At 43.2% G+C, this 25,443-nt stretch overlaps 1 protein-coding gene across 1 annotated transcript in view; it reads right to left on the reverse strand.

The window, feature by feature from the left end:
* Nucleotides 1-972: 972 nt before the first annotated feature.
* The window catches only part of opn4b (opsin 4b), a gene marked incomplete at both ends in the record, with an annotated part of 32,505 nt that continues 8,034 nt past the window's right edge, over nt 973-25,443 (reverse strand). Inside the window, 8 exons of the mRNA XM_080455775.1 lie at nt 973-1,002; nt 3,432-3,503; nt 11,543-11,710; nt 12,836-13,016; nt 13,339-13,446; nt 13,679-13,840; nt 19,754-19,925; nt 24,438-24,641. Coding sequence (XP_080311901.1) covers nt 973-1,002; nt 3,432-3,503; nt 11,543-11,710; nt 12,836-13,016; nt 13,339-13,446; nt 13,679-13,840; nt 19,754-19,925; nt 24,438-24,641 — 1,097 coding nt within the window. The remainder of the gene's footprint in view (nt 1,003-3,431; nt 3,504-11,542; nt 11,711-12,835; nt 13,017-13,338; nt 13,447-13,678; nt 13,841-19,753; nt 19,926-24,437; nt 24,642-25,443) is intronic.

The following is a 25,443-nucleotide window of genomic DNA, read 5'->3' on the forward strand; positions in this document are numbered from 1 at the left end:
GTGTCTGGTGAGGAGGTGTGTCAACGGCGCCTCCAGCTGGACTATCTCCAGGGGTTCCTTCACGACGGAGACGGAGGTCCGGCCGGTTTTGGGGGGTCCGATAAGGATGTCTCGTTTGGCACAGAAACAGGGCTGACTGTGCGTGGGGGAGGGGCTGGACATGGAGGTGACGATGACGGAGGACGCCGACGACATCATGGTGATCGCTGACCCCCTCTCCTCCATCACGTTGTCTAACTGTAGGGGAGAGAGAGACAGAGAGAGAGAGAGAGAGAGAGAGAGAGAGAGAGAGAGAGAGAGAGAGAGAGAGAGAGAGAGAGACAGAGAGAGAGATAGAGACAACGAGAGAGAAAGAGAAGCAGTTACAGAGCGAGAATCTGAAGAAAAAAAAACATATCGATACTGTTTTGCACACAGGTTTTCTTTTCCATTTACTGAAAAGTAACAATTTTGGACAAACAAGGCTTCAACCAACAGCACCGATATATTGATTGTTTTTCTGGTTAACACTGCTCTCTACTCTTGGAGCTAGCAAAGCATAACGCCATTGTCGGGGAGAAACCTCTTATATCTCCATGTTCTAACTTCTTGTGTTTTTTTTTCGTAGATGAATGCCCTACTCGATCATACCAACTACAGCGTCACACAAAAGTATTAAAAGTAGCAGATGTGCAAATTAAGCTCTATCTGCTACTTTTGCTATTTTTTTATTTGGACATGTATGAGGTTTCCACCCAACAGAGACAATATGGTTTTCGTCAATGTCAATGTCAATGTCAATGTCAATGTCCAAAACAAATTTCACTACTTTTGCGCAACACTGGCATACAACAATGTATAATAGGGCATTGATTTGTGAAGAAAAAAAAAAAGAAAAAAAAGATGAAATACGGCGATACAAGGTTTCTGCCCGACATGGGCGGTATATTGAGCTGAACTGTGGGGCGGTGGAGGGAGGAGGAGGCTATTAGTTCAGGTCAATAGAGCTCCTCTCCACTTAACCTGCCAACGCAAGACATGAAACAGATAGGGACGATCAAAGGGAGCTGATTTGCAAGAGGAATGATTAATGAACGATGAACGCTCCCAACCACAGTGTCAGCCGATCAATAGCGCACAACCTGACTCCACACAGATCCACCATTCCATTGCACTTGTGTAACATGCACAAGAAAAGAAAAATCTGGGTTTAGTTTTGAAAACAAAAACAGGGTTCCTATCTATCAGGCCTGAACTTCGTCATTTTAGGGGTGTGGCCACTTTTTTCTGAGGGCACAAAAGCCAAATGCGAGGGCAAGAAGGCCATCAAATAAGTTGAGAATAATTAATTTGTAATGTATTAGTATCTTTTTTTTTAAGATATATTTTTCTGCCTTTATTGATAGTACAGGAGCTAGATAGGAAACAGGGAGAGAGATGCAGCAAAGGTCGTCGGGAACGGAAGTCGAACCCACGAAGCGCTGTCAGGCATTAGAGCCTATATGTGGCACACGCCTGGACCACTAGGCCAGCGGGTGCCCCATGTGCTATCATCTTTAATACATACTAGTATAAAATAAAGAAATAAGGTGTATATTTCCCTAAATAATGTATTGGTATTTACTAATCTTTGTAAAGTTTAAACATGCTCAGTGCTGTACTAAATCACTGGATAGGCCTGCATTTGAAGATGGGGATGGGTGGGGGGTTAAGAATTCAGAATCTCAACAGCGCTGCTAGGATCCTGATGAGAGTGCGCAAACATGAACTCATCACACCCATCCTCCGTTCACTCCACTGGCTTCCCGTCTCTTTCCGGACCGAATAGAAGGTATCCCAACTGACACATCAGTGCATCCACGGCAACGCTCCTTCCTACCTCAAGCAATTAGTCTCGCTACAACCTTCAACCTCTGCTCTTCAAACACTAACCTCCTCAAAACCCACAAGGCCAACCTACGTACCATGGGCCACCGGGCTTTTTGCTCGGCCGCCCCCGAACTGTGGAACGCTCTCCTGTCCACCTGAGAGCACCACAGTCGGTTGACTCCTTTAAGAGAGGACCTTTTTAGCAAAGCATTTTATTTAGCTACACTGTTTTTTTTTTTAATGGTGTGGACGATGTGGAAATATATGTATAACAATATTATTTATTTCTAATACCGAAAATACAGTATACAATTGTTCTGTTGTCGATAGTGTCTCCTCCTTGAGCATAAAAACATATTTCTCCTTTGACCTCTACCTATGTGTTTTTGTTTACATCAGTGATTGGATTCATATGTTTATGCTTCAGCGCTATCTTCTCGTCCCTGAGGACTAATCAATCCAATCTATGGGCAAAAAAATTACCCCAGTTATCATCACATAAATCACATAAAAGAGATAGTTTGAACTTTATCTCCACCTGCTGTGCTTTTCTTTGCTCTTGTCTCTCCAGTCCTTTATATTTACAAGCCTGAATTGATAATGAAGACAGGGCAGAGGGGGGAGAATACTAAATAGGACAGGACTGAATGATAAAGACAGCTTGGATTAACTGGATTAGGCCCTAAAATCCAAAGGAAACATGAAGAGATTTAAAAAAAACTGTGGATACTGTCTTTTTAACCACATGAACTGTTAAAGTTCAAAAAGTTGGTGAAAAAAAGTGTACATTTACTCAAGTACTGCACATTTTTTTTTACTTTACTTGAGTTCTTCCAATTTTAAATACTTTTACTTCTACTCCACTACATCTCAGAGGCAAATGTTGTAGATTTACTCCAAAACAATTATTTGAAAACTTTAGTTGCTAGTTACTTTGTAGATTTTGATTATTATTACAAAACACACATTAACCACTTCCCTACATATATACTTTGGCTATTTGAAAATAGCCGATCTACAAGCTCACAACGCGTCGCTTTGGAACACGTTGTGAGCTTGTAGATCTGCTATTTTCACATAATTTCTATATACTGTACTGTACTATTTTAATCATTAGAAAACTTGAAATGGGATATTCTGCGTAATGAGTACTTTTACTTTTGGTACTTAAAGCATATTCCGCAAGTAAATTTGTAATACCGGACTTGTAACAGATTATTTTTACATTGTGGTATTGATACTTTTACTTAAAGGAGTAGTTCACCCAAAAAATACAATACAATAATTAACAAGACAATAATTTGATGACCGGCGGAGTCTCCATCATCAAATTATTGGCTTAAGAATGCGACAAAAACGTGTGGATTTAGATTGTTGTAGGATTTAGATTGTGCCAACGCAACAAGTTCCCAGTATGTTGCGTTGGCTTGTGATTGGTTATTTTTGGCAAAGAAACGCCCAACATACGTATCACTTTGGTGCCGAGAAAAGGGACACCAGGGTGTGGTTAAACCAGCATTACTTAACTTTAAGACTGATGTTCACAACAAACAGAAAGATGGATGTGATTGGTGCATTCTTACCGCCGCAGGCAGACGATTGTATGGTTGTAGGCTGATGTTTGACATGGAGATGTCTTCAGCCTCTATCAGAGTCTGCACAGAACACACACACACACGCACACACACACACACACACACACACACACACACACACACACACACACACACACACACACACACACACACACACACTATGTATAACTAGAACATCAACATTTCAGGACAGTAATTTTATGAATGCTATTTTTAATCATGTTTGCCCTTTTGTAACCCTATTAATGTCCGAAATAAACAAAATCAACCAATCAAATCTAGGTCAAGACGGTCACTCTACATGACAAACTCTCAAATACAATTTTACATTCTACACATGCTCTCCAATCAATCAAGGGGGATCATTATGTCACTCACAAAGGTCATTGATCTCTAGCATACGTTTCCCATTGAACATATGTTTCCCAATGGAAAACGTATGCTAGAGGAAAAAAACAACTGCTGGCCACCAACACAATATGTTCCAAAAGAAGACGGGTCAGCTCTGAACCTGGATGTCACCACACAACACCACACATTATAGATCACAGTTTCTCAAACTGGGTGCCGTGAAAGCCAGTCCAGGAGGTGCCACAGAATAAAATATGCCATGAATATAAGAGGCTAGAGGCCTGGCACATGGTACTTCATTTTCAAAAAGGTTGCTGACCCCTGTCAGCAACCTTTTTGAAATGAAGTGCCATGTCTTCATTTTCTAGATTGGCAGTGTGCCATGTCAACATTAAGTTTAATTATGACACCTCATTAGATTCAGAGCAATAACCCCACCTAATCTCCCAGGCTCCCTCCAGTCAGAGTTCAGAGTTTGAATGAATTATGATCAGAATGTAATTTGCATACAGATTTGAGGGGACTTAATTTAATTGACTACATTTAAAAACACATATACATATTTTAAACAAAAAATCCTCTCTCTCACACTTGTGCCATTGTGCCTAAGGTTGCATACCCCTGGGCTAGAGTGAAGAGTAACAATGTAATTTAGGGGGGATGTGGATGAAAAAGTTATTTACAGGGGTGCCCTGCAAAAAAGTTTGAGAACCACTGCACTAGATTGACTATCCTAACACCCAGGAAATGCAGAGGGAGTGTCAATCACAGCGAAGCATATGGTCGGACGTGTCAGCACACTCTGCTTGGACCACAGGATGGTCACTGCCGTGTCTGCTTATTATAAGCGCCTTCATTTGGGCTTGTTTTTCTATAAAGTTGCTTGTAAATTATTGGTAGTTGCGGGTTGCTGTATTTTGGGCTTGTTTGTCAAGTGTAGTTGCTTATTTGGGCTTGTTTCCTAATGTTGTTTAAACCAGTGGTTCTTATTTTCATGTCAAGGGCCCCAAAATTAATATGTATTTAAATCTAAAAATATTTTGTGCCAGGGAGGGACCCCCGTACCAGATTTGTGTTGTTAATGTTTCAAAAAAATATTCTCTTTCGTTTAAAAATGTCAAATATATGTATATATGTTTAAAGTCCTCATGTGGCCTATAGTGCTTGTTTTCATAGACCTGGTTGCTTATTTCTCTCACAAAATCTGGCAACACTAGTCAGTGCGACAGTGATGCTGAGCCTGAGGGTTCCAGGGATAGAGGGAGTGAGGAAGAGCGAGTGTGAATGGAGTCGACTGGCCCTCAGCTGCAGGATCAGGAATGCTATGCGGTGGTAATCAAAAACAGGTTCCAGGAGGAGGAGGAGAACATAACACATAACATAAGTACCAAAACGTTTTTGAAGCAAACCAACAAGCAGCTAAGAGAGACATGCCTCCAGCAAGTTCCCATAGTAAGAAGAGGAGGAAGTAAGACGGAAGGAGAGGTACCTAGACCCTAGAGAGTCATTGGGGCCCGGGATTAGTTGAGATCAGCACACAGGGACTTGACAGAGGAGTAGAAGCGGAAGAAAGAGGAACTGGAACAACAGGAGCTAACCCGAAAGATCAGGAAGGGTGAAGATCGGCGCATGTTAACCAGAAGCACGACTTCAAATATGCCTGACTGTTGTTGCCTTAATGGAACAGGATCTGAAAGTCCCGACGGCACTTGCCTGGCATGCCGTGAATGGGATGAGGAGAGTGTGGAAATCTACATGGGAAATGACCTGAAGAGGCGGCTGTTCGTGGCTACAGTGGAGTCAGCACTGCTGTATGAGGCCAAGACAATAAGACATGGACGCTCATAGTAGAGCAGGAAAAGGCCCTATAGATGGCATTGACACAAGAATGCCTCGAATGGCACTTGATGTCACATGGGCGGACCACATGCAGCAAACGTGAAGGCAGACAATGTAAACCTCTTTATTACAGGCGCTGATACACCAGACGAACGTTTCAATGCCAGTACATATTCCTTATTATGACAAACAAAGGCTATAATGAGGAATGTGCACTGTTCGGCACGTGGCAGTTTCACAGAAGAATCAATCAATACAAGTATCAAGACCAAGTTGAAATGCAGGCCATACTGCAGTAGTTTACACATCACTAAATCTGCGGATAAAAAAATATAGTACATGCTCTGAAAAACATACATGATGAATGTGAGTCAAGCAAGAACTGGGCATGTATACAACTGTCTTATTATTTAAAGAATAAAAGGGCCAAGCATAAACTGGGCCTGCACACAGGAATAAGCCAGAAACACACACGTAAAACCCCTATAGGGAATGATAACATTGAAGGACCCAGCCAGAATAGGACTCAATATACCTCAGAGACCGTCAATAAAAAGCATGATAAGCTCAATTCTTCATTTAGGCCATAGGGCTCTAGATTGTCATGTGTATGGATCCACTAGGCTTCTCTACAAAGCAGTTTTTGTTCTTTTTTATTACTGTATGTCACCCCCATGTGATGAAAGTGTAATTCTTTCAATTTCCCAGAATCTTAAGGATATATGGGGACCATAGTGCCTGGCCATGGCATAGTCAAGGTTTTTGGTGTGGATGGCGGTTTTATGTTCACCTACTGTACAGTATATTAGAATGGTTGAGTGGTCTTTTGGTTTGGCCAGTGCCAGTCCACAGGGACATTTCAGTTCAGTTTGTTTTTTATTTCTAGTGCAATAACACCCCAAAGGGTCTCTGTGCACTTCACAACAAGTCAAACAACAAAAAAACAGTTGCAAAGAAACACAGTAAATTGTGCCAGCCCAGCACGTATGGTCATACAATTACCATGCGGCAGTGCACAGCTGAAAAATGTACAGATCAGCACAAAAAGAAAAGAAATTTAAAAAAGAACATTTCAACAGATAGACCACGAGTAGAAATGCAATTGATGAAGAATGACGTGTTGTACTGAGGTTGCATTCTTCTCTGGTTGGGTACCTTAATATGATCATTCCCTAGGGGTTTTGTGTATCTCTCTTGCTTATTCCTGTGTACAGATAGTTTTTGCTCAGCTCTTATCTTCTGTAAAAAAAAAATAAGCAATAGCAAGAACTGGGCCTACACGCGCACACGCATATATATATATATATATATATATATATATATATATATATATATATATATATATATATATATATATATATGCGTGTGCGTACAGGCCCAGTTCTTGCTTGGCCCTTATTCATCATGTATGTTTTATAGAATATGTATTATATTTTTGTATCCACACATTTAGTGATGTGTGAACTAAAGTCCTGCATTCGATGTAGAAATCTTTAATTATTGACACATTGTGATGTTCACCGTCTTATTGTATCCTGTCTTAATCATTGTATTGATTGGTTCTTGTGTGAGTCTGTCTTAATCATTGAATTGATTGATTCGTGTGGGAGTCTGCCACGTGCAGAGCGGTGCACATAACTCATTACTGTCAGACCACAGACACTGGCTAATTGAGAAAACTGCCCTTACAGTACTAACCACCTGTGTTTAAATGTTACCCTATAGCCTTTGTTTGTCATGAGTCTGAGGAAGGCAAGTCAAGGCAAGGATATTTTATTTGTATAGCACATTTCAACAGAAAGGCAATTCAATAAAAGTGCATAACGTGTAAATAAAGTGCCTAAAGGAGAGGCTGTATTTTCTCTAAGCACAAACTGACGTGTGATTCACAAACGTGTGTGTATAGATCCTGTCGTACAAGATCAGAAATTAATTGGAAGATGTACTGACATTGAAGTGTTAGTCTGGTGTATACTCAGCAGCTGTAATGACTTGACTTAATCCTCTTTACGCCGTTGAGGGGCATAGGGCGTTCACTAGAGCTCTCCGTCTCACTCTCTTCTGGGCTTTTGCTTCCTGCCAGCTCACTTCAATGTTCTTTAGGTCTTGGGAGTGTGGAACGTCTCCAGGTGTTTCTCGGCCAAGCCTGTTTCCTCTTATCCTGCAGATTGTAGTCCAGCTAGGGCCTATCTCGTGATGTTGTATGTGTCCTTCCTAAGGGTGTGACCTATCCAGTTCCTCTTTCTCCTTTCGATGGTAGTAGCTAATACTGTCCTGGTTTGTGATCCTCCATATTTCCTCATTTGTGGTACCGTGCAACTGTAATAAAGAGGCTTACATTTGTCCGAGCCCCTCCAGTGTTCCTCCAGGCATCTCCTTCAAGGAACGTCTGGTTGGAACACAACACAGTGCATTGTCATGCAAAGTAACTGTGAAAATGTATGAAAACTCCAAGATTACTGGATTGGACTTTCGACTCTGCAGTGTGTGTGAGATTTGTCGTTGAGTGTGTGTGTGTGTGTGTGTGTGTGTGTGTGTGTGTGTGTGTGTGTGTGTGCGTGCGTGCGTGCGTGCGTGCGTGCGTGCGTGCGTGCGTGCGTGCGTGCGCGAGAGTGCGTGCGTGTGTCTGTGTACGTACGTACAGAGATCTAGTGTAGGAGGGAGCCTTGTTGAGGGAATGAGGTGTGATCGGTGTGCAGGAAAGCAATCAGCAGACTGACAGCTGATTACAGCTGAGGCGTTTGCTTAACGATGCTTCATTATTCAAAGATTTGCACAGATAGTAACTCTGTATCTCAAGGCTCTGCTTTCAGGGGGAGTTTCTGACCTCAGACTCTGAGTTTCACAGATAAATCCGCAGTATCACATTACAGTCACGCGCCGCCAAATCTTATGCAATATCATTGCAATCAATGGTTCATCTTGATGAAAGTTTCTGACTGAACTAAGCAATGTCTTTGTAAAATCCTTGACCTTACAGATTTTTTAACCACTTAAACCCCAGCATCCCAGTATTGTGGGGAAAGCTTTTGCAAAAAATAGCAGATCGACAAGCTCACACAGCGTTGCAATGCAACATGCTGTGAGCTCGTTGATCGGCTATTTTCAGAAAGCTTTCCCCACAATAACAGAAAACAGAAAAGGCCCTAGTATAGAGCCCCGAGGGACTATGGTTAAAGATTTTAAAATCAGGCTATGATTGTAAAATGTGAGTGCGCCATGCAGAGAGGCCTGCGGTCTTACACAGTAAAATCATTTTATTTATCAATTTTGTACACTGTCAGAGTTAAATTAAGCTGCAATCTGTAAGATTTGTGTCCTACCCCGTATTCCGAACCGGGTCTCTCACACACGCACCAACATTTCTACTGTTACGTACAGTAAAGCCTGTTTGGATAGGGGATATATTACACTTTCAGCTTCATGCAATACCTATTGTCAACCCGTAGGTGTCCTACCTGACCACAGCATCTACATTTCGGAGGGACCCAATTGGGGTTGCTACTTTTACTTAAGTAAAAAATCGGACTACACCTTCCACCTCTGAATGTGAGCGTGTTAATATCATGTGTAAAGAAACACCATTCATATGGGATGGCGTAATGGTAAAGCCCCCCCCCCCCCCACACACACACACACACACACAGTGAGAACAACATGTACCCCCGCTGAAGTGGGATCTATTCTGGTCCGTCTCCCCCGCTGGGTGCTCGTCTGTGCTGGCATGTTGTCTACATTCACAACTAGAGGAAGTCACCACTACAGAACACCACTAACTATATACATTTTGTATTGTTTGTCATTGTTCTAGGGGTTTTGTAATAATTGTAAGGGCAGGGTTGGATTTTCTGGTCGGGATGGCACTGGCTTCTGATATCCCTCCTTCTGGTCAATTGTTTTTATGGCCAGTGGGATATGTTTTATCTCTGCTTCTGTTCAGACTGAATGAAACACATGCATGTCTGGTTTGATGTTTAAGTTTGATCCCAAAATGTGCAAAACCTATAAACAGACCGCAAAGGTAAAACAAGAAGCAACGTTAATTGCTGAGACTGTGAGTGTCTCTTTTTAGGGTAGCAGTGTGAGGTGACGTCACTGACTGCAGTCTGCTACGTAACATCTAAATGAAAGTGTTCTTCACACACTCCAACAGCCACTTTATTCCATATGCAAGACTACATTTAACCATAAAGCCTGGCATCCCTATTTTAGGCAAGTCATTATTGGCGAAAAGGTTTTCAAAAATGTCCCAAAATGTCTACAATGTAAAACCTATTCACAATAGCCAATCCACAAGCTCACAACGCATCATGACACAATGTGAGCTTATAAACCGTATATTTTCACTATTCGTCGTAGGCTGAAATACATAGAGCCTAAAATGGTTAAGTTGAAGTCTTTGCTTGGCCCGGCCCCCGGGCTGATATATTTCAGGTTTTTGGACACCATATGAGCCAGCAGGTCCTCAGACAGGTCAGGACCCTCCCCAATGGGTCTTTCTTGTGTCTACATCATAAGACCACAGGTGGCCGTGCCTTTTGCCCTCTGCAGTGTTGGAATGACCCCGACCGGGGGTATTTAGACTGGCAGAATCTTGTATTTATTTTTGTTGTTTTATTCCTGTTAGGCTTCACATTTCTACAGACATGGAGTAAAATGAACAGATTAAAGTAAACAGATTAGAATCGGTTTGCTTACTTTATTTATTATATCGTTGCTGTCAGGCAGAAACCTCTTATATATTTTTTTGTAAATGAATGACCTACTTCTTCATACTATAGTGTCACACAAAAAAGTTCAAAACGCGTTGCATGCTATCTTTGTTATTTATGAATTTGATTCCTGAATAGTAACAGTTTTGGACATAATGAGGTTTCCGCCTGACGGCATCAATATTTTATTTTATTTACTGTATTTTATTTTATTTTAGCTGGTCAATCAGATTGTGATATTGTTTGGGGAAGTGCTATACAAATACAAGTTATATTATTATTAGAAAAATACCACGATTAGACCAAAAAAAATGCATATTTTTAACAAGCTCCAACACACAACAGATGACTGGCACTCACGCGCCAAAAAATACATGTTTTCACCACAATGCAACACGAACCCTTGAGATGAAATACTAAGGAGTCCACATCATAAACTTGCCAAGAAAAAAATAAGTGTTTAGGGGAGTCGAGGACGCAGGGGGCTTTTCCGGAGCGCCTTCAGTGACCTCACAGGATCATGTGCTATGAAATACCATTCATAAACATGACAAGTATTCAGTTTATCGGGGCTGCGAGCAGCGTGACCCCACGTCACGCGGGCAGGCCGCTGGATTGCTTCTGACAGAATGACTAAACACTAAGAGTCTGTCATTGTCACCCCTGCAGCTCTGGGGGCCTGAACCAAACGGTCTGAAAGCAAAACTAAAAAAGAACAAGAGAGTCCAGATAACTTCTAACCTACTGTACCGGATACCTTACACTAAAGTGGTGGTGGGGGGGGGGCTAAGTATGAGAACGAGAGTTATTAACTTCAACCGCCGTTTATCTCTCCTGGGAGTCCTATTCTAAGCATGTCATTAAACAGGTGAAAAGGGTCAAAGAGATGTTGAAAGATCTACATGCTCTCAACGTGTCATGAATGCAATGAATTGTGAGAATTAAATTGTGGGAAAGGTTTGGAAAAAAAGTGGGGACATTTTAAGAAAAAACTATTTAACAGTTTGTGGGTAAATGGAAAATAGAGCTTAATTGGTTAACGTGACTGAGGAGTTTTTTTGTGGGAGTTAGCAACTTATTCACTTACTTACTTATGGTTGTAACTCTATATTTGACATTAGAGTAAAATAGAATAGAAGTCCTTCTATGTCTTGGAGCAGACAGAGATTGTGTGGAGATAGCGTCCATAGTACTCACTGTGATCTGTGAGAGGCTGTGGGTCGAGGTTCTCTCAAACACTCCGGAGTCGCGACCCCTCACCTTCGACCTCTGGCTGGCGCGCCGCAAGTGCTTGGAATCGCTGGAGGACTGACGACTTGCAGGCCTCCGACGAAACGATTGGTCCTCTACGTCTGAGAGCCCGCCCTGACACACACACACACACACACACACACACACACACACACACACACACACACACACACACACACACACACACGTTTATATTACTATACTAGTGAAGACATAAGCGATGGGTCCACCTCAGACACCCAGCCCACCCTGAGACGCACACACAGACACATGTTTATATTACTATACTTGTGAGGACATAAACTATTTACGATAACGTTTTTACGAATGCCACTTTTCCAATTTGCTGGCCATTTTTAACCCATTTTTAACGCTTTAACTAAAGCCAAAAATAGGCCATCTACAGAGGCGACATTTCAGAAATATTTTTTTTTTAGAACAAAAGAGAAAATGTTCGCCTATAATGACATGCCCAAAATAGAGATGCCAGGTTGAAAGTGGTTAACATAAACGTATGGTTGCAGACAAGAAAACACAATCTATAACATTGTGTCACATGTGGATGGACGGGCATGGATTGAGACGCACTCAGCGTTGATCTGAAATCAGGTTAATCTGCAAGAAATGTTCAGAGTTGAGGAAAATGTGCATAAAATAACTGAATTTGAGAATAAATGTAAACACTAGGGGGTGACAAATGCCATCCCCCTGAGACCCCTAATGACACCCCTGCCGATCTACGAGCTCACAGTGGGAGCTTGTGGATCTGCTTTATTAAATCAGGCAAGTACAGTATAACGCCATCCCCAACCCGTAAACTGAACCTCTAAATATTTGATCCTATTCCCAACCTGAATCTTTTCCTTATTTGTAAGCCTTAATTCCCCAAATGTTTTCCTCTCTTTTTCAACTCCTCAAATCTGCTACTGTATGTTTGGCGCGCAGAAACATAGCGTGCGACGGGACCAGGGCCGGCCCTAGGATTTTCGTGGCCCTAAGCAAGATTTTTTTGGTTCCCCCCCCAAAAAAACCATTATAAAATAATTATGTCATTTTGTATTGCATACTAAAATAATAACGCTAGTTGTTGGATAGGAGATACATGACATAATTACAATATGAAAGTAAAAATTATTATTATTATTATTTTTTGCCCCCCTAGTGGTTGTGGCCCTAGGCGACCGCTTATATTGCTTATAGCAGCGGCCGGCCCTGGACGGGACATGGCGGTCCACTCACTGATTCGCTGTCGGACTCGGAGGAGAGGCGGCCGCGGGGCTTGGCGGGCCGGCTGGACTCTGACGATTGGCTGGTGAGCGTGGATCGGCGGGTGGACTGGAAGCTGCTGCTGAGGAAGCGGCTTCGAGGAGGAACACGCAGCAACTTGCCAAGACACGGAATATACCTGCCGATAGCTGACCTGACAGACAGACAGACAGACAGACAGACAGACAGACAGACAGACAGACAGACAGACAGACAGACAGACAGACAGACAGACAGACAGACAGACAGACAGACAGAGTGATGAGCATGGTAAACAGGATGGCATAACAAAAAACTATGCTTAGATGCCCATTTTAGATGTTTTTTATTATAATTGTTTTTATTATGAGCATATTGGTAATGAGGATGTCATAGCAAATTCCCTAGAGAATTCCCTCTGGCACTTACCATGATTGTTTAATGTTATTACCACAACACATATTCAACTGTGTGTGCGCATGCGTGTGTTATTGTACCTGTATTTGGGGTGTGTTATGGCGTAGATAATGGGGTTGTGAATGGCGGAGGCCTTGGCGATCACAGCGGGAACAGAGTTCATGTAAGGATTCAGCAGGTCAGCATACCTGATGGAGAAGACACACACGCACACGCGCACGCACGCACACACACACACACACACACACACACACACACACACACACACACACACACACACACACACACACACACACACACACACACACACACACACACACACACAGTGAATCATAATGCATTATGAATGTGTTTATAGTTATATACCCACACTTCCTACACAGTGTTACCAAACACACACACACACACACCCAGGCGTACCCTGCGAAGGCAGTGAGGGCCACACAGGAGTAGGGGGCCCAGGAGATGACGTAGAGGAGGATGACGAGGAGAGCGATCTTGGCCATCTTCCACTCGCTCTTCATCCTGTGGATCTTCTTCACCGAGCACCTGCTCCCATCACCGTTGATCTTCCCCACCGCCCTGACACACGCACGCACACGCACACACACACACACACACACACACACACACACACACACACACACACACACACTTTTAATAATGTATTAATATACACAACCACATAAGAGATACAATACAAGGACACACATATTTACGAGGTGTTGTAAAAAAGCACCTTGTACTCAGTACAGTCCTGGACAAATACCCAAACAACCTTCAGGCGTATAAGATACGGCATCTTCGACATATGTGGCTGCTACGGTACCAATGATTGCACAGAATTGTGCAAACCGTGTAGCTGCTTTTTCTGCATCCCAAGTAGTCGGAAGCCTCTTACGGCCAACCTGTAAACATGGTCTAGGCTGCCATGAGACAAACACAAGGAGGTTGTACCCAATAACCTAGCTCTGCGACGGTCTCAAGGAGCGGCTGGTATTTAATGACTTTTCTCATAAAAGCTAGCTTCCTCTAAGCTAGAATCGAAGGTGCAAGCCACTTCAAGGATGGAACCTGATGATACACAGACATAGACACGCACGCACGCGCACGCGGACGCGCACACGCACACGTACACGTACACGCACACACACACACACACACACACACACACACACACACACACACACGCACGCACATGTATATACATATATATTAGCATTTCTCAAGCTTTGATTTCACATCTGTGATTGTCATGGGGAAACAAGCTCTATAGCAATCTACTGCCAGTGGCCTTTGTGACTGCGGAGCCATTTTCCATGTGGCATCATCTGAAACACGATGGGATGACTACGATCTTTGATGATTCAGCCCGCTTTGCTGACACATCATCATATATAAGACTTGGATTTCTAGGGAATAATGTGATGTTTATTATAAAATTGTGGTAGTGGATAATATGGTAATATGTACATTGTGATGTGAGTGGGATAGCCTGAGGATATACGGGCGATGTGCTTTGCAAGCATGCTTGAATGCCTACAGTATATAATTGCCTGAGCGAGTTCTCAAATAATTAGAAGGAATGTCCTTTCAGCTATTCTCACCGTAACCCATTAAAACCCGGTTATTTTATACTTTGGCATTTAAAAAATCTTGAAAATGTGTGCAAATCTTTAAATATATAAATATATATCCATTTTTGAAGCTAACATTTTTAACTCAAATCTTTGCTTCTGGGGGTCCCTGGAACAAAACGTTTTGAGATGGGGGTCCGTGGCTAAATACATATAATTTTGGGGGTCCTTGACATGAAAAAGTTTGAGCACCACTGATATAGCAACATGCGTTTTTCAGAAAAAAAAGTTAGGATTTAGAGGACATTTTTAGAATCGGCCTCAGGTCTTAAAGGGTTAAACACCACCCCCATGGGGGGACTGCTGCAACTAGCTGACCGGACACCTGACCAGTAATAGCTTGGGGTTACACAGGGTTCGATGGCATATGTCAGAGCAAGACGACTCTCACTCTTCCCTCTCGGTACTGTCATGTCTAAATGTCAAGATAGTTCTGGAGACGGGGTCACCTTGCATTAGGGTGGACCATCCTGAGGGATCACTATTCAATTCAAAGAATGATTCATTACATCTTGACTATGACTTGATTATGCTTTAGATGTTTTTTTTTTTAATAAGGGTTTTAATTATGAGAGTCTTAAGGGGATAGTTCACCCAAAAATGTCTTTTTTTCTATCGATTAGTCACCCCATGCATTCCTAAGCCAATAATTAATCCGGTAGGAGACACAAAGAGTTTTTGGCTTAGGAATGCGACAAAAACAAAAAAATATCCATCAATTCAAGTCTCCATGGGGTGACTAATCGATAGAAAAAAGTCATTTTGGGGCTGAACTAATCCCTTTCTCGTGGATGTTATTGTATAGTCATATGCAACATTTACATGACAAGAATACTGTACATCCACCTACAGCAGCGCTACTCAACCCGCGGCCCGCTAATTTTTTAGCACAGGATAAAAATATACATTTCCGTTCAAATATATGGGTTGCTAAAACATTTTTCAAAAACAAACAGACAGACATACATACAGGTGCGTCAATTGTTACAGGTATAATGCATAGTTTTCTATGCATTTCGGGTTTTTGGGGGGGTTTGACCCCCAAATTTTTCCGGCCGCACGGCTTTGCCGCGCGCCCAGGATAGGTGTCCCTTATTTCAATCTCTGGGAGTTGGCAACCCTAACCTTGCCATACCTTAGCTTTTGCTGAACTGATGCCACTGGACATACACACAAAATAAACTGGTAGTGAAAAGAATATGATGTCAAAATGTACATTTTCTTGTGTGTTACAAAATCGAACAATCCAAAATAGGACCGTCATTTTTATGGCGGCCCCTTGGACTTTTGGTATTTTGCTGAGTGGCCCCTGAGCCATCTTAAGTTGAGTACATACTGTAGGTCCTACAGTATGTGCTCGGCTGTCCGCACAACCCTTTGCATTGCCTTACGGCTGATGCCAATACAGTACCCATATACCAGGCAGTGATTCTAGACCTTTGATGTGCAGCAGTAAAGTAGAGGCTTTAATGTGCCTTGTTCCACCACTCGTCCAGCATGTACAGTACAGTACATCCCAGGTGAGTTGCTCAGTGATGTTCAGTCCCAGGAATTTGAACTCGCTGACCCTCTCCACGGCAGCTCTTGAAGTCAGAGGATCAGTGGAGAGGGTCAGTGGAGACGGTCAGTCGAGAGGTTCAGCGAGTTCAAATTTTAGACGTATAGCTGGCGGTGTGCTCTCTGCCTCTCTTTCTGTAGCACTCACAAATCCGCTCTTTAATTGGTCTCGGCGATGCTGAGAGCCAGGTCGTTCTCCTGGCACCATAAGGTCAGGTTCTCTCTCATAACGTCGAATTGTCGTCCGTGATCAGGCCTGTCACCGTTGTGTCACCGGCAAAAATGACCACACGTTTGGGAGCTGTGCGCGGCGACCATGCAGTCATATAGGTGTAGAGGAATTAGAGAAGGGGGGCTCAGAATACATCCCCGGGGGGCTCCTGTGCTGAGGGTCAGGGGGGTGGGGCAGAGGTTTTTTATTACATCCCATCCTCACCACTTGTCTGTTCAGACAGAAAGTCCAGGATCCAGCAGCACAGGCATGGGGTTAAGCCATAGGTTCCTGAGCTTGGTGTGAAGTCTGAGCTGTAGTATATGAACAGCACTCTCACATATAGGAGTTGTTACTCTCCAGGTGAGAGAGGGCAGTGTGTAATGTTGTGGCTATATGGCGGCGTCTATGGATCTGCTTGCACTTTGCGAATTCCCCAGTGGGGTGGGCAAAAAAGCCCACCGCTGACACACAGACACCCACCACAGAGCCCACCACATCTGTCAGAATACTCTGAGGTTGTTAGGAGCTGGAGGGAGGGGGGGGGTGGTGGTACTTGTTTTGTTTCACTCTCAACTTAATAAAGAATGGTTTTACATGCGTATACCTTGTTTACATCACTTGCAAATAAGGCAGGCACACCAGCAGCGAGGCCTTAAGGCTCATGAGGCATGCGAGCCGCTAGGCCAGTGATTACCCAATACCCACGTCGCGCAGCAGCTGACGACCTCGCGTGTTGACAAGCACGCCGTCTGCGTTGGCAAGCCATTGGTGGATGAAATAGGTTGTCGCCCGTTTTATTTTCTTACATCTATTTTGCTAGCCTCGCGTGGCCAGACAATATCACACTGCCTATAGGGCAAAATGCAATGCAAATTTGGAATGGCAGATTAGTCTGGAACCAGGCTACTATTTTGCATATTCATATTTTAAGTCTGCCGTGTTTAGAAACTATGGCGATGCCCGTCCGATTCGCAATACCCATTGTACCCTGTTGACAGAGTATATTGTACCTGTTGCCAGAGTACTGAGAGGGCAGTACTGATGTCCCAGCCTGATCTCCAGAGAATACCGTAACATTGCACGGAACGAGTGCACTTCATTCCGTGGATAGTCGCCTCGGAACTCCCAAATTGCGTGCATATGTACGGCGAGTCCCACGGTGGGCGTAACCAGTCGCAACACGGAAAAACCCGGAAGCAGAGCAGTCCGCACAATAACATTTACGATTCTGTGCCTATCGGTACATAACTCAAACGGCGCTGAGTAGGCACAGGCGAATGTCCCACCGTTCAGGACGGCAACTCGGTCGCCTTAGCTCCCTCGGTGGTCCTTCACGGGGGGACAATTCGCCTGTGACTGCGCGCCTCCGAAATGGTTTTGTCACAAAGGCAGCGCCGTACCATATGCACGCAATTCGGGAGTTCCGAGGCGGCTATCCACGGAATGAAGTGCACTCGTTCCGTGCAATGTTACGGTAATCTCTGGAGATCGGGTTGGATGTCCTATTGATGACATCAGGGATCGGCATATATCGGCATTAAAAGGTCACAGGCAGGCAGACAGGCAGACAGGCAGACAGACAGACAGACAGACAGACAGACAGACAGACAGACAGACAGACAGACAGACAGACAGACAGACAGACAGACAGATGTAGAAATGTGTGGATGTATAGATATTTTCTATTTCCAACTCCCAACTCTGCACATCACTCCCATAATGATGTCCTCTGTGATTCACACACCAAGTTTTAAGTCAATCAGTCAGACGGCTCTCGAGATATGCCGGGAACACACTTGGTGCAATTATAGATATAGGCAGGCACACACTCACACAGACACACAGACACACAGACACACGCACACGCACACGCACACGCACACGCACACACACATACACACACACACACACAGTATATTCTGGCAAGGGCACATGCACACGCACACGCACATGCACACACGTGTGTGTGTGTGTGTGTGTGTGTGTGTGTGTGTGTGTGTGTGTGTGTGTGTGTGTGTGAGAGTGTGTCGCGCCACCACAGTGTGTGTGGGGGAGGGAGGGAGAGCAGGAGGAGACAGTGTCAGGATCCCAGCAGAGTGAGACATCAGTGCCGACAGAGAATCGATACACACCCGCTAACACCTCATAAATCAACAACACATCAATATAGACATGCACACATACAGTGCACGCGCGCGCGCGCGCACGCACGCACGCACGCACGCACACACACACACACACACACACACACACACACACACACACACACACACACACACACACACACACACACACACACACACACACACACACACACACACACACACACACACACACACACACACACACACACACACACACCCACCCACCCACCCTCTGGGAGTCTGTATTGTTGAGCCAATACCGCTGTGTTAAAAGCGCTGTTGTCTTTGATTTGTGGGGGGGTTATGGTTGGTTATGTTATATTTATTTTCTTTTTGACATGGTGCTTCATGCAGCGAGTAAATTTCATGCGTTTATTTACATAATCCTCCGCCCATGAATCCGTGTCAGCAAGACATCGATTTTTGCTTTTAGAACCAAATGGAGACTATAAGTTGAATTTCAAAGTATGTGATGATAATCAAACAGTATGTGATGATAACAAACAGATCAGTGCTCTGTTGCTATACACACTTCAAAGAACAGTGTATCAAGACAGCATGGGCCGTATGATCTGTGTGTGTGTGTGTGTGTGTGTGTGTGTGTGTGTGTGTGTGTGTGTGTGTGTGTGTGTGTGTGTGTGTGTGTGTGTGTGTGTGTGTGTGTGTGTGTGTGTGTGTCTGTATGTTTATTAAAGGATCCCCATTAGAGACACATGAATGAGCCTCTAGTCTTCCTGAGGTCCTGAACAAAGCAAATACAATACAATACAAATGTAAAATAAAACAAAGAAATAATTGTGTGTGTGTGTGTGTGTGTGTGTGTGTGTGTGTGTGTGTGTGTGTGTGTGTGTGTGTGTGTGTGTGTGTGTGTGTGTGTGTGTGTGTGTGTGTGTGTATGTGTGTGTGTGTGTGTGTGTGTGTGCGCGCGCGCAAGCCTTCTCACCGGGTGGTGCGTCGGATGGCTCTGAAGATGTTGCAGTAACAGAAGATGATGATGCCCAGAGGGATGAAGAACACAAAGGTGAAGAGCAGCATGGTGTAGGAGCGCACGGCCGGCGTGAACGTCACGTAGTCCCAGGAGCACGACGTCAGCAGGCCCTCTGGCACGTACGCACCTGGAATGCACAGTTAATAAGCACATGCTTAGCATCACGATTCCGGGCACGTCATTATATGGGTGAAACATTCTGCAACATTCTCGCAACATTCGGCAAGCTCACATCACGTCGCGTTGCGACTATCTTTGGCTACTTTTAACCCATTCAATCCGGGAACACATCTCTGTCATTTTAGATTTCTTTGGCTATTCAAAAATAGCTAATATACAAGCTCATAGCGTGGCACTGAGTGCCGCGCTATGAGCATGTAGATCTGCTAATTTTGAAAAATCGCAGAGATGTGTTCCGGGATTGAATGGGTTAAGCAATGTATGCCACTGAGCTGCCATTTCGCGAATCTGAGTAGATCTACGATCTCGAAATGCGTCGCTTCGCGCCACGTTTCGAGCTCGCCGATCTGCTACTTTTGATGCTTTAGTAGTGTGACTCTGTCGTATGATCAAGTAGGGCATTATTTTACAGTGGTATTTCCATATAGAGTACCGAAGTCCTGACGTCACTCCCACTACCCCTTGGTCACGGCGTAATTTTTTTTGTATTGTATTTCCCATAGTGGAATCTTAGATTAGGTCATATAAGAACTGTGTTCCAAGAATAAACAAACCACCCCGGCGATTCTATCAGGTATGTGACTCTGTGTCGTTTATGATATTGAGTTACATTTCACAACGACCCTTGGGTTTCTCAAGCCCAACAGCTCTTCGTAACTGTGCCTTATAAAAATTGCTTTGTCATTTCCGTTCATGAAAATATCCTATAATTAAAAGTGTCTAATGCACAGACCCCCCAGTTTGGGAACCATGGACGTAGAGCACACACACACAGAGACACACCATTCACTACAGTACAGTGCACAGAAAACACAGCATTCCCTATAAGTATGCTGTTCCAGGAGAGTTCCCTGGAATAACAGACTCAGACAAACACACTCTCCCTTTTGGCTGGAGACGTGGAAGGAAGCCACAGTTCATCAGTCTAACTTCTGACAGACACACCGGCTGCCCTGAAAATGAACTCTTACTTCAGCCCCCAACACTGCAATTAAAAACCACATGAACCGTAGCGTTACAACAAGTCTTGGGTGAACATGTGCCGGAAATTGCCCATCTGCAAGTTCACAGTGTGGTGTGACGTGACGTATTGTAGATGGGCTAGACGCGAGACGACTCGGGGGGGGGGGGGGGTGCGAGACGACTCGGGGGGGGGGGGGGGGGGAGTGGGGCAACCCTGGGTTTCTCGAGACACTACGAACGGAAGCTGTCATCTCTTTGCCATTTCCGTTCATGAAAATATCCTATAATTAATATTGTCTAATGCATGGTTCAGTCGGCCGGTCATTGGACCCTTGGGGGGCCGTCAAATACACATATATGGAGTCAAAGGTACATAACATGGAGTCAAATGCACATATATGGAGTCAAATGCACATTATATGGAGTCAAATGCACATATAATGGAGTCAAATGTACATTATATGGAGTCAAATGCACATATACAGAGTCAAATGCACATAATATTGAGTCAAATGCACATTATATGGAGTCAAATGCACATGGAGTCAAATGCACATTATATGGAGTCAAATGCACATTGTATGGAGTCAAATGCTCATTGTATGGAGTCAAATGCACATTATATGGAGTCAAATGCACATTATATGGAGTCAAATGCTCATTGTATGGAGTCAAATGCTCATTGTATGGAGTCAAATGCACATTATATGGAGTCAAATGCACATTGTATGGAGTCAAATGCTCATTGTATGGAGTCAAATGCACATTATATGGAGTCAAATGCACATTGTATGGAGTCAAATGCTCATTGTATGGAGTCAAATGCACATTATATGGAGTCAAATGCATCCACTTTATTTTCTTAGGATTTTCAGTGTATCCGTTGCACTGACTGTTAGGCGTCACATTTGCAAAATAATGTGTGAGCAAACATTCCCGAGAGACTAAACCCAGGAGGACTCCCCGGTCAACTAAGTACTTTATACGGGGTTTAAGTGGTTAATACAGGATATATATACTGTACAGGGCGGGTCGCTACAACCCAAACGACCACGATATCGAACCAACAGGAAACGCCAGTATTATCGCTCATATTCAATTTGCACTCAACCGGGGAAGCAATGTATTTAAGATGTGAAGATAAACATGCGAGAAGTGGAATGCCTATTTGGTTGGTTCATGTTTCAACACAAATGTTCTTTTTCTTCTCTCTTATCTAGGTGTAAACAGGCCCTCTTAAGCTGATGTTATGGACATTGTGGCGTTAAAAACCTCTCCACACCTCACTGAGGTTTTTGTATGTAATGTAAAATTATCAATACTGCAATGCAGAAATACTCTGTTACAAGGAAAAGTCCGGAATTCTACATTAACTTGAGTAAAAGTATTGGCATCAACATATACTTCACATGTTTCAAATGTACAACAATCTGATATGCGACGCATTGTGAGCTTGTAGATCGGCTATTTCAAATAGCCAACGTTTAAATAGGGCTGAAGTGGTTAATGTATGTTTTGTAATAATAATCAAAATCTACAAAGTAACTAGTAACTCAAGTTATCAAATAATTGTAGTGGAGTAAAGAGTACAATATTTGTCTCTGAGATGTAGTGGAGTACAAGTAAAAGTATAGAAAATTGGAAATACTCCAGTAAAGTAAAAGTACCTCAAAATTGTACTTAAGTACAGTACTTGCGTAAATGTACTTAGTTACTTTCCACCACACTTTATGTCTGTATTACCTTCCTCGGTGTTAAACATTGTACACACTGCGTTAGACAATGCCCCTAACGGACTGTATATACCCGCCCTGATAGTGTAGCACAGGGGTGCCCAAAAGGTAGGCTGTGCAGGTAGACCACATGACATGCCCCTAAAAAATGATTAAAATATAAAAAATAATATTTATGAACAAAAAATCACAAACCTCTTTTTGGTATCTGCCACGTGGATTGAGGTGTCTTGATAGATTGACACCAAGAAGGGCCTGTCAGCTACCTTCACAGCTTCACACTTCTATGGTAGGCAATGCAATGCTTTGTTTTCAAGAGTGTTGCTCGCAAACGTCAGTTGTATTATAAAGTTATATACAAATGTGCGAAGCAAAGAACCCGAAAACCTACCACTTCCATACAGAATGGGAGGAAGGCTCCCCCCCCCACCCCACTATTTCCATTTCGAAGGGCTATTCCAAAGCCCTCTCAGGTAGTTTTTTTCAGCAATGGGATAATATTTTTTTCTTGTTCAGCTGGTTATTTTAAAAGTAGTTCTCAAGTGAAAAAAGTGTGGTCACCCCTGGTGTAGCACGTAGCTGGCGTGGTGTTGCAACCTACAGTACATACATCGACCTTCCATTTGACATACATACACAAGGAAGGAAAACACAGAGCGAGTGGGAGACATTTGAGCAGGGGAGGTTTGCAATAAGAAACATAACTCCTTTCCCTGTTCCGTTTTCAAAACAACTACATGACTAGATTTTAAATGATCTCTGGGGCTATCCTCGCAAGGGGGGGATGTTTTTAAATTCACGTATGATCTCACCCGTAGTAACGGAAATAATTTGCTTCGACGTATAAAAATAACACCCTTCAGATCTGCTTAAGACAGATGAAAGTCAGTGCCGGATCCTGCGCGGTATCGGGGGGATTGTCAAGAGTACATTTTTCACAGAACATGAACATGCGATGATCGCATTAGTGGCTGTTTGGTTTTACACGCCAATTTATTCAAGACATTATTAATAAGTTAACGGGTCACCCGGCAGCGTTGCCAAGTCTTATTATAAGCAACTTTGTACTTGTTTCTCTGTAAAGTCGCTTGTAAATATTGGTAGTTGTGGTTTTTTTTGGGGGGGGGGGCTTGTTTCTAAAGTGCATTTGCTAATTTGGGCTTGTTTTTTTCCTAGACCTGGTTGCTTGTTTCTCTCAGACAATCTAGCAACACGTGCATCCATCCAGTGTTGATTTTGACAGAACATTTTTATTTAGTTTTAGTCATAGTCTTTTGAATAAAATTCTGTTTAGTTTTACTCATATTTTAATCACCTGAAATGTTTTACTTTTAGTCTAGTTTTAGTCGACTAAATATCATAAGACTTTTGTCAACTGAATGTATTTTGGCCAGCCTTGGTGGCGTCATAATGGCTGATTTTACACTTCGTTGCGCTCTGAAAATAGCCGATCTACAAGCTCACAACTAACTCAGTTGTGAGCTTGTAGATCTGCTATTTTCAGAGCGCAACACCCGAGCGCATCTAAACATAAAAGGACTTTATGTCATGTCTTTTAGTTCTACTGGATCTCTTCTCCACTAGTTCCTCACTAACATTTTAGTCTAGTTTTTATGTGTTGACGAAATTGTCAATATATTAAGTTTTAGTCATCATAGCTTATTTTTTTATTTAGTTTTCGTCAGTGAAAAAAGGTAGTCGACGAAAATGTTTCGTCATAGTTTCAACAAAATCAACAGTGCATCCATCCACACGGTACTCACTCCAGCCAAAGAAGGGCGGCAGGCTCCAGCCCATGGAGTAGGCCCAGGCCGCCGCCAGGATGCCCAGGGCCTTCCGCCGGGACAGGACCCCCAGCGAGGCCAGGGGCCGGGTGATGACCACGTAGCGGTCCAGGGCGATCACCATCAGGGTGATCATGCTGCAGATTCCGGTCAGAGCCCCGCAGAACGCATACAGCTCACAACCTGGTGGGGGGTAGATAGATAGATAAGACCTAAGACCTGAGGCTGATTCTACAAATGCCTTCTAAATCCTAACAGTTTTCTGGGAAACGTTTGTTGCTATATCAGTGGTGCTCAAAACCTTTTCATGTCAAGGACCCCCAAAATGATATGTATTTGGCCGCGGACCCCCATCTCAAAATATTTTGTGCCAGGGACCCAGAAGCAAAGATTTGAGTTTAAAATGTTCGCTTTAAATACATTCAAAGATTAGCACACATTTTCACGATTTGAAAAGAAAGCAGATCTACAAGCACATCTGCTATTTTTGAATAGCCAAAGTACAGCATTTAGAGTTACAGAGTTACAGATACAGCGTAATAAAAGTCATGTTGGATACAACAATACAAAAGGGAAGAAGAAGCACCATCAAATGAACAACAGTATACAAGGGTTACAAGAGTGTATATAGAGTATATACAGTACACTTATACAACCAGTCTGTTCCCAGAGGTCTGAGACCGGGGCATATCAAAGACTGTGTTCCCTTACCCTCCCTCATACGCAGGTTGTGCTGATTCTAATAATTACCTAATTTAGAACAGTCTAGTGTGCTCTGCAAAAACCCAGACACTTGATCATGGCCCTGAACTCTGGAGGTAATAATAATAATAAACTTTATTTATATAGCACCTTTCATGACATACATGCAGCTCAAAGTGCTTTACAGGGTGAAAAACTCAAAATTAAATAAAGCAAAAGTGCTTTACAGATAAAACAACACAATTCAACAACAAAGCAGAAATAAAATACATTGAAACAATTT

The sequence above is a fragment of the Gymnoscopelus braueri genome (assembly GCF_963280865.1).
Source record: "Gymnoscopelus braueri genome assembly, chromosome: 17".
Classification (NCBI taxonomy): Eukaryota; Metazoa; Chordata; class Actinopteri; order Myctophiformes; family Myctophidae; genus Gymnoscopelus; species Gymnoscopelus braueri.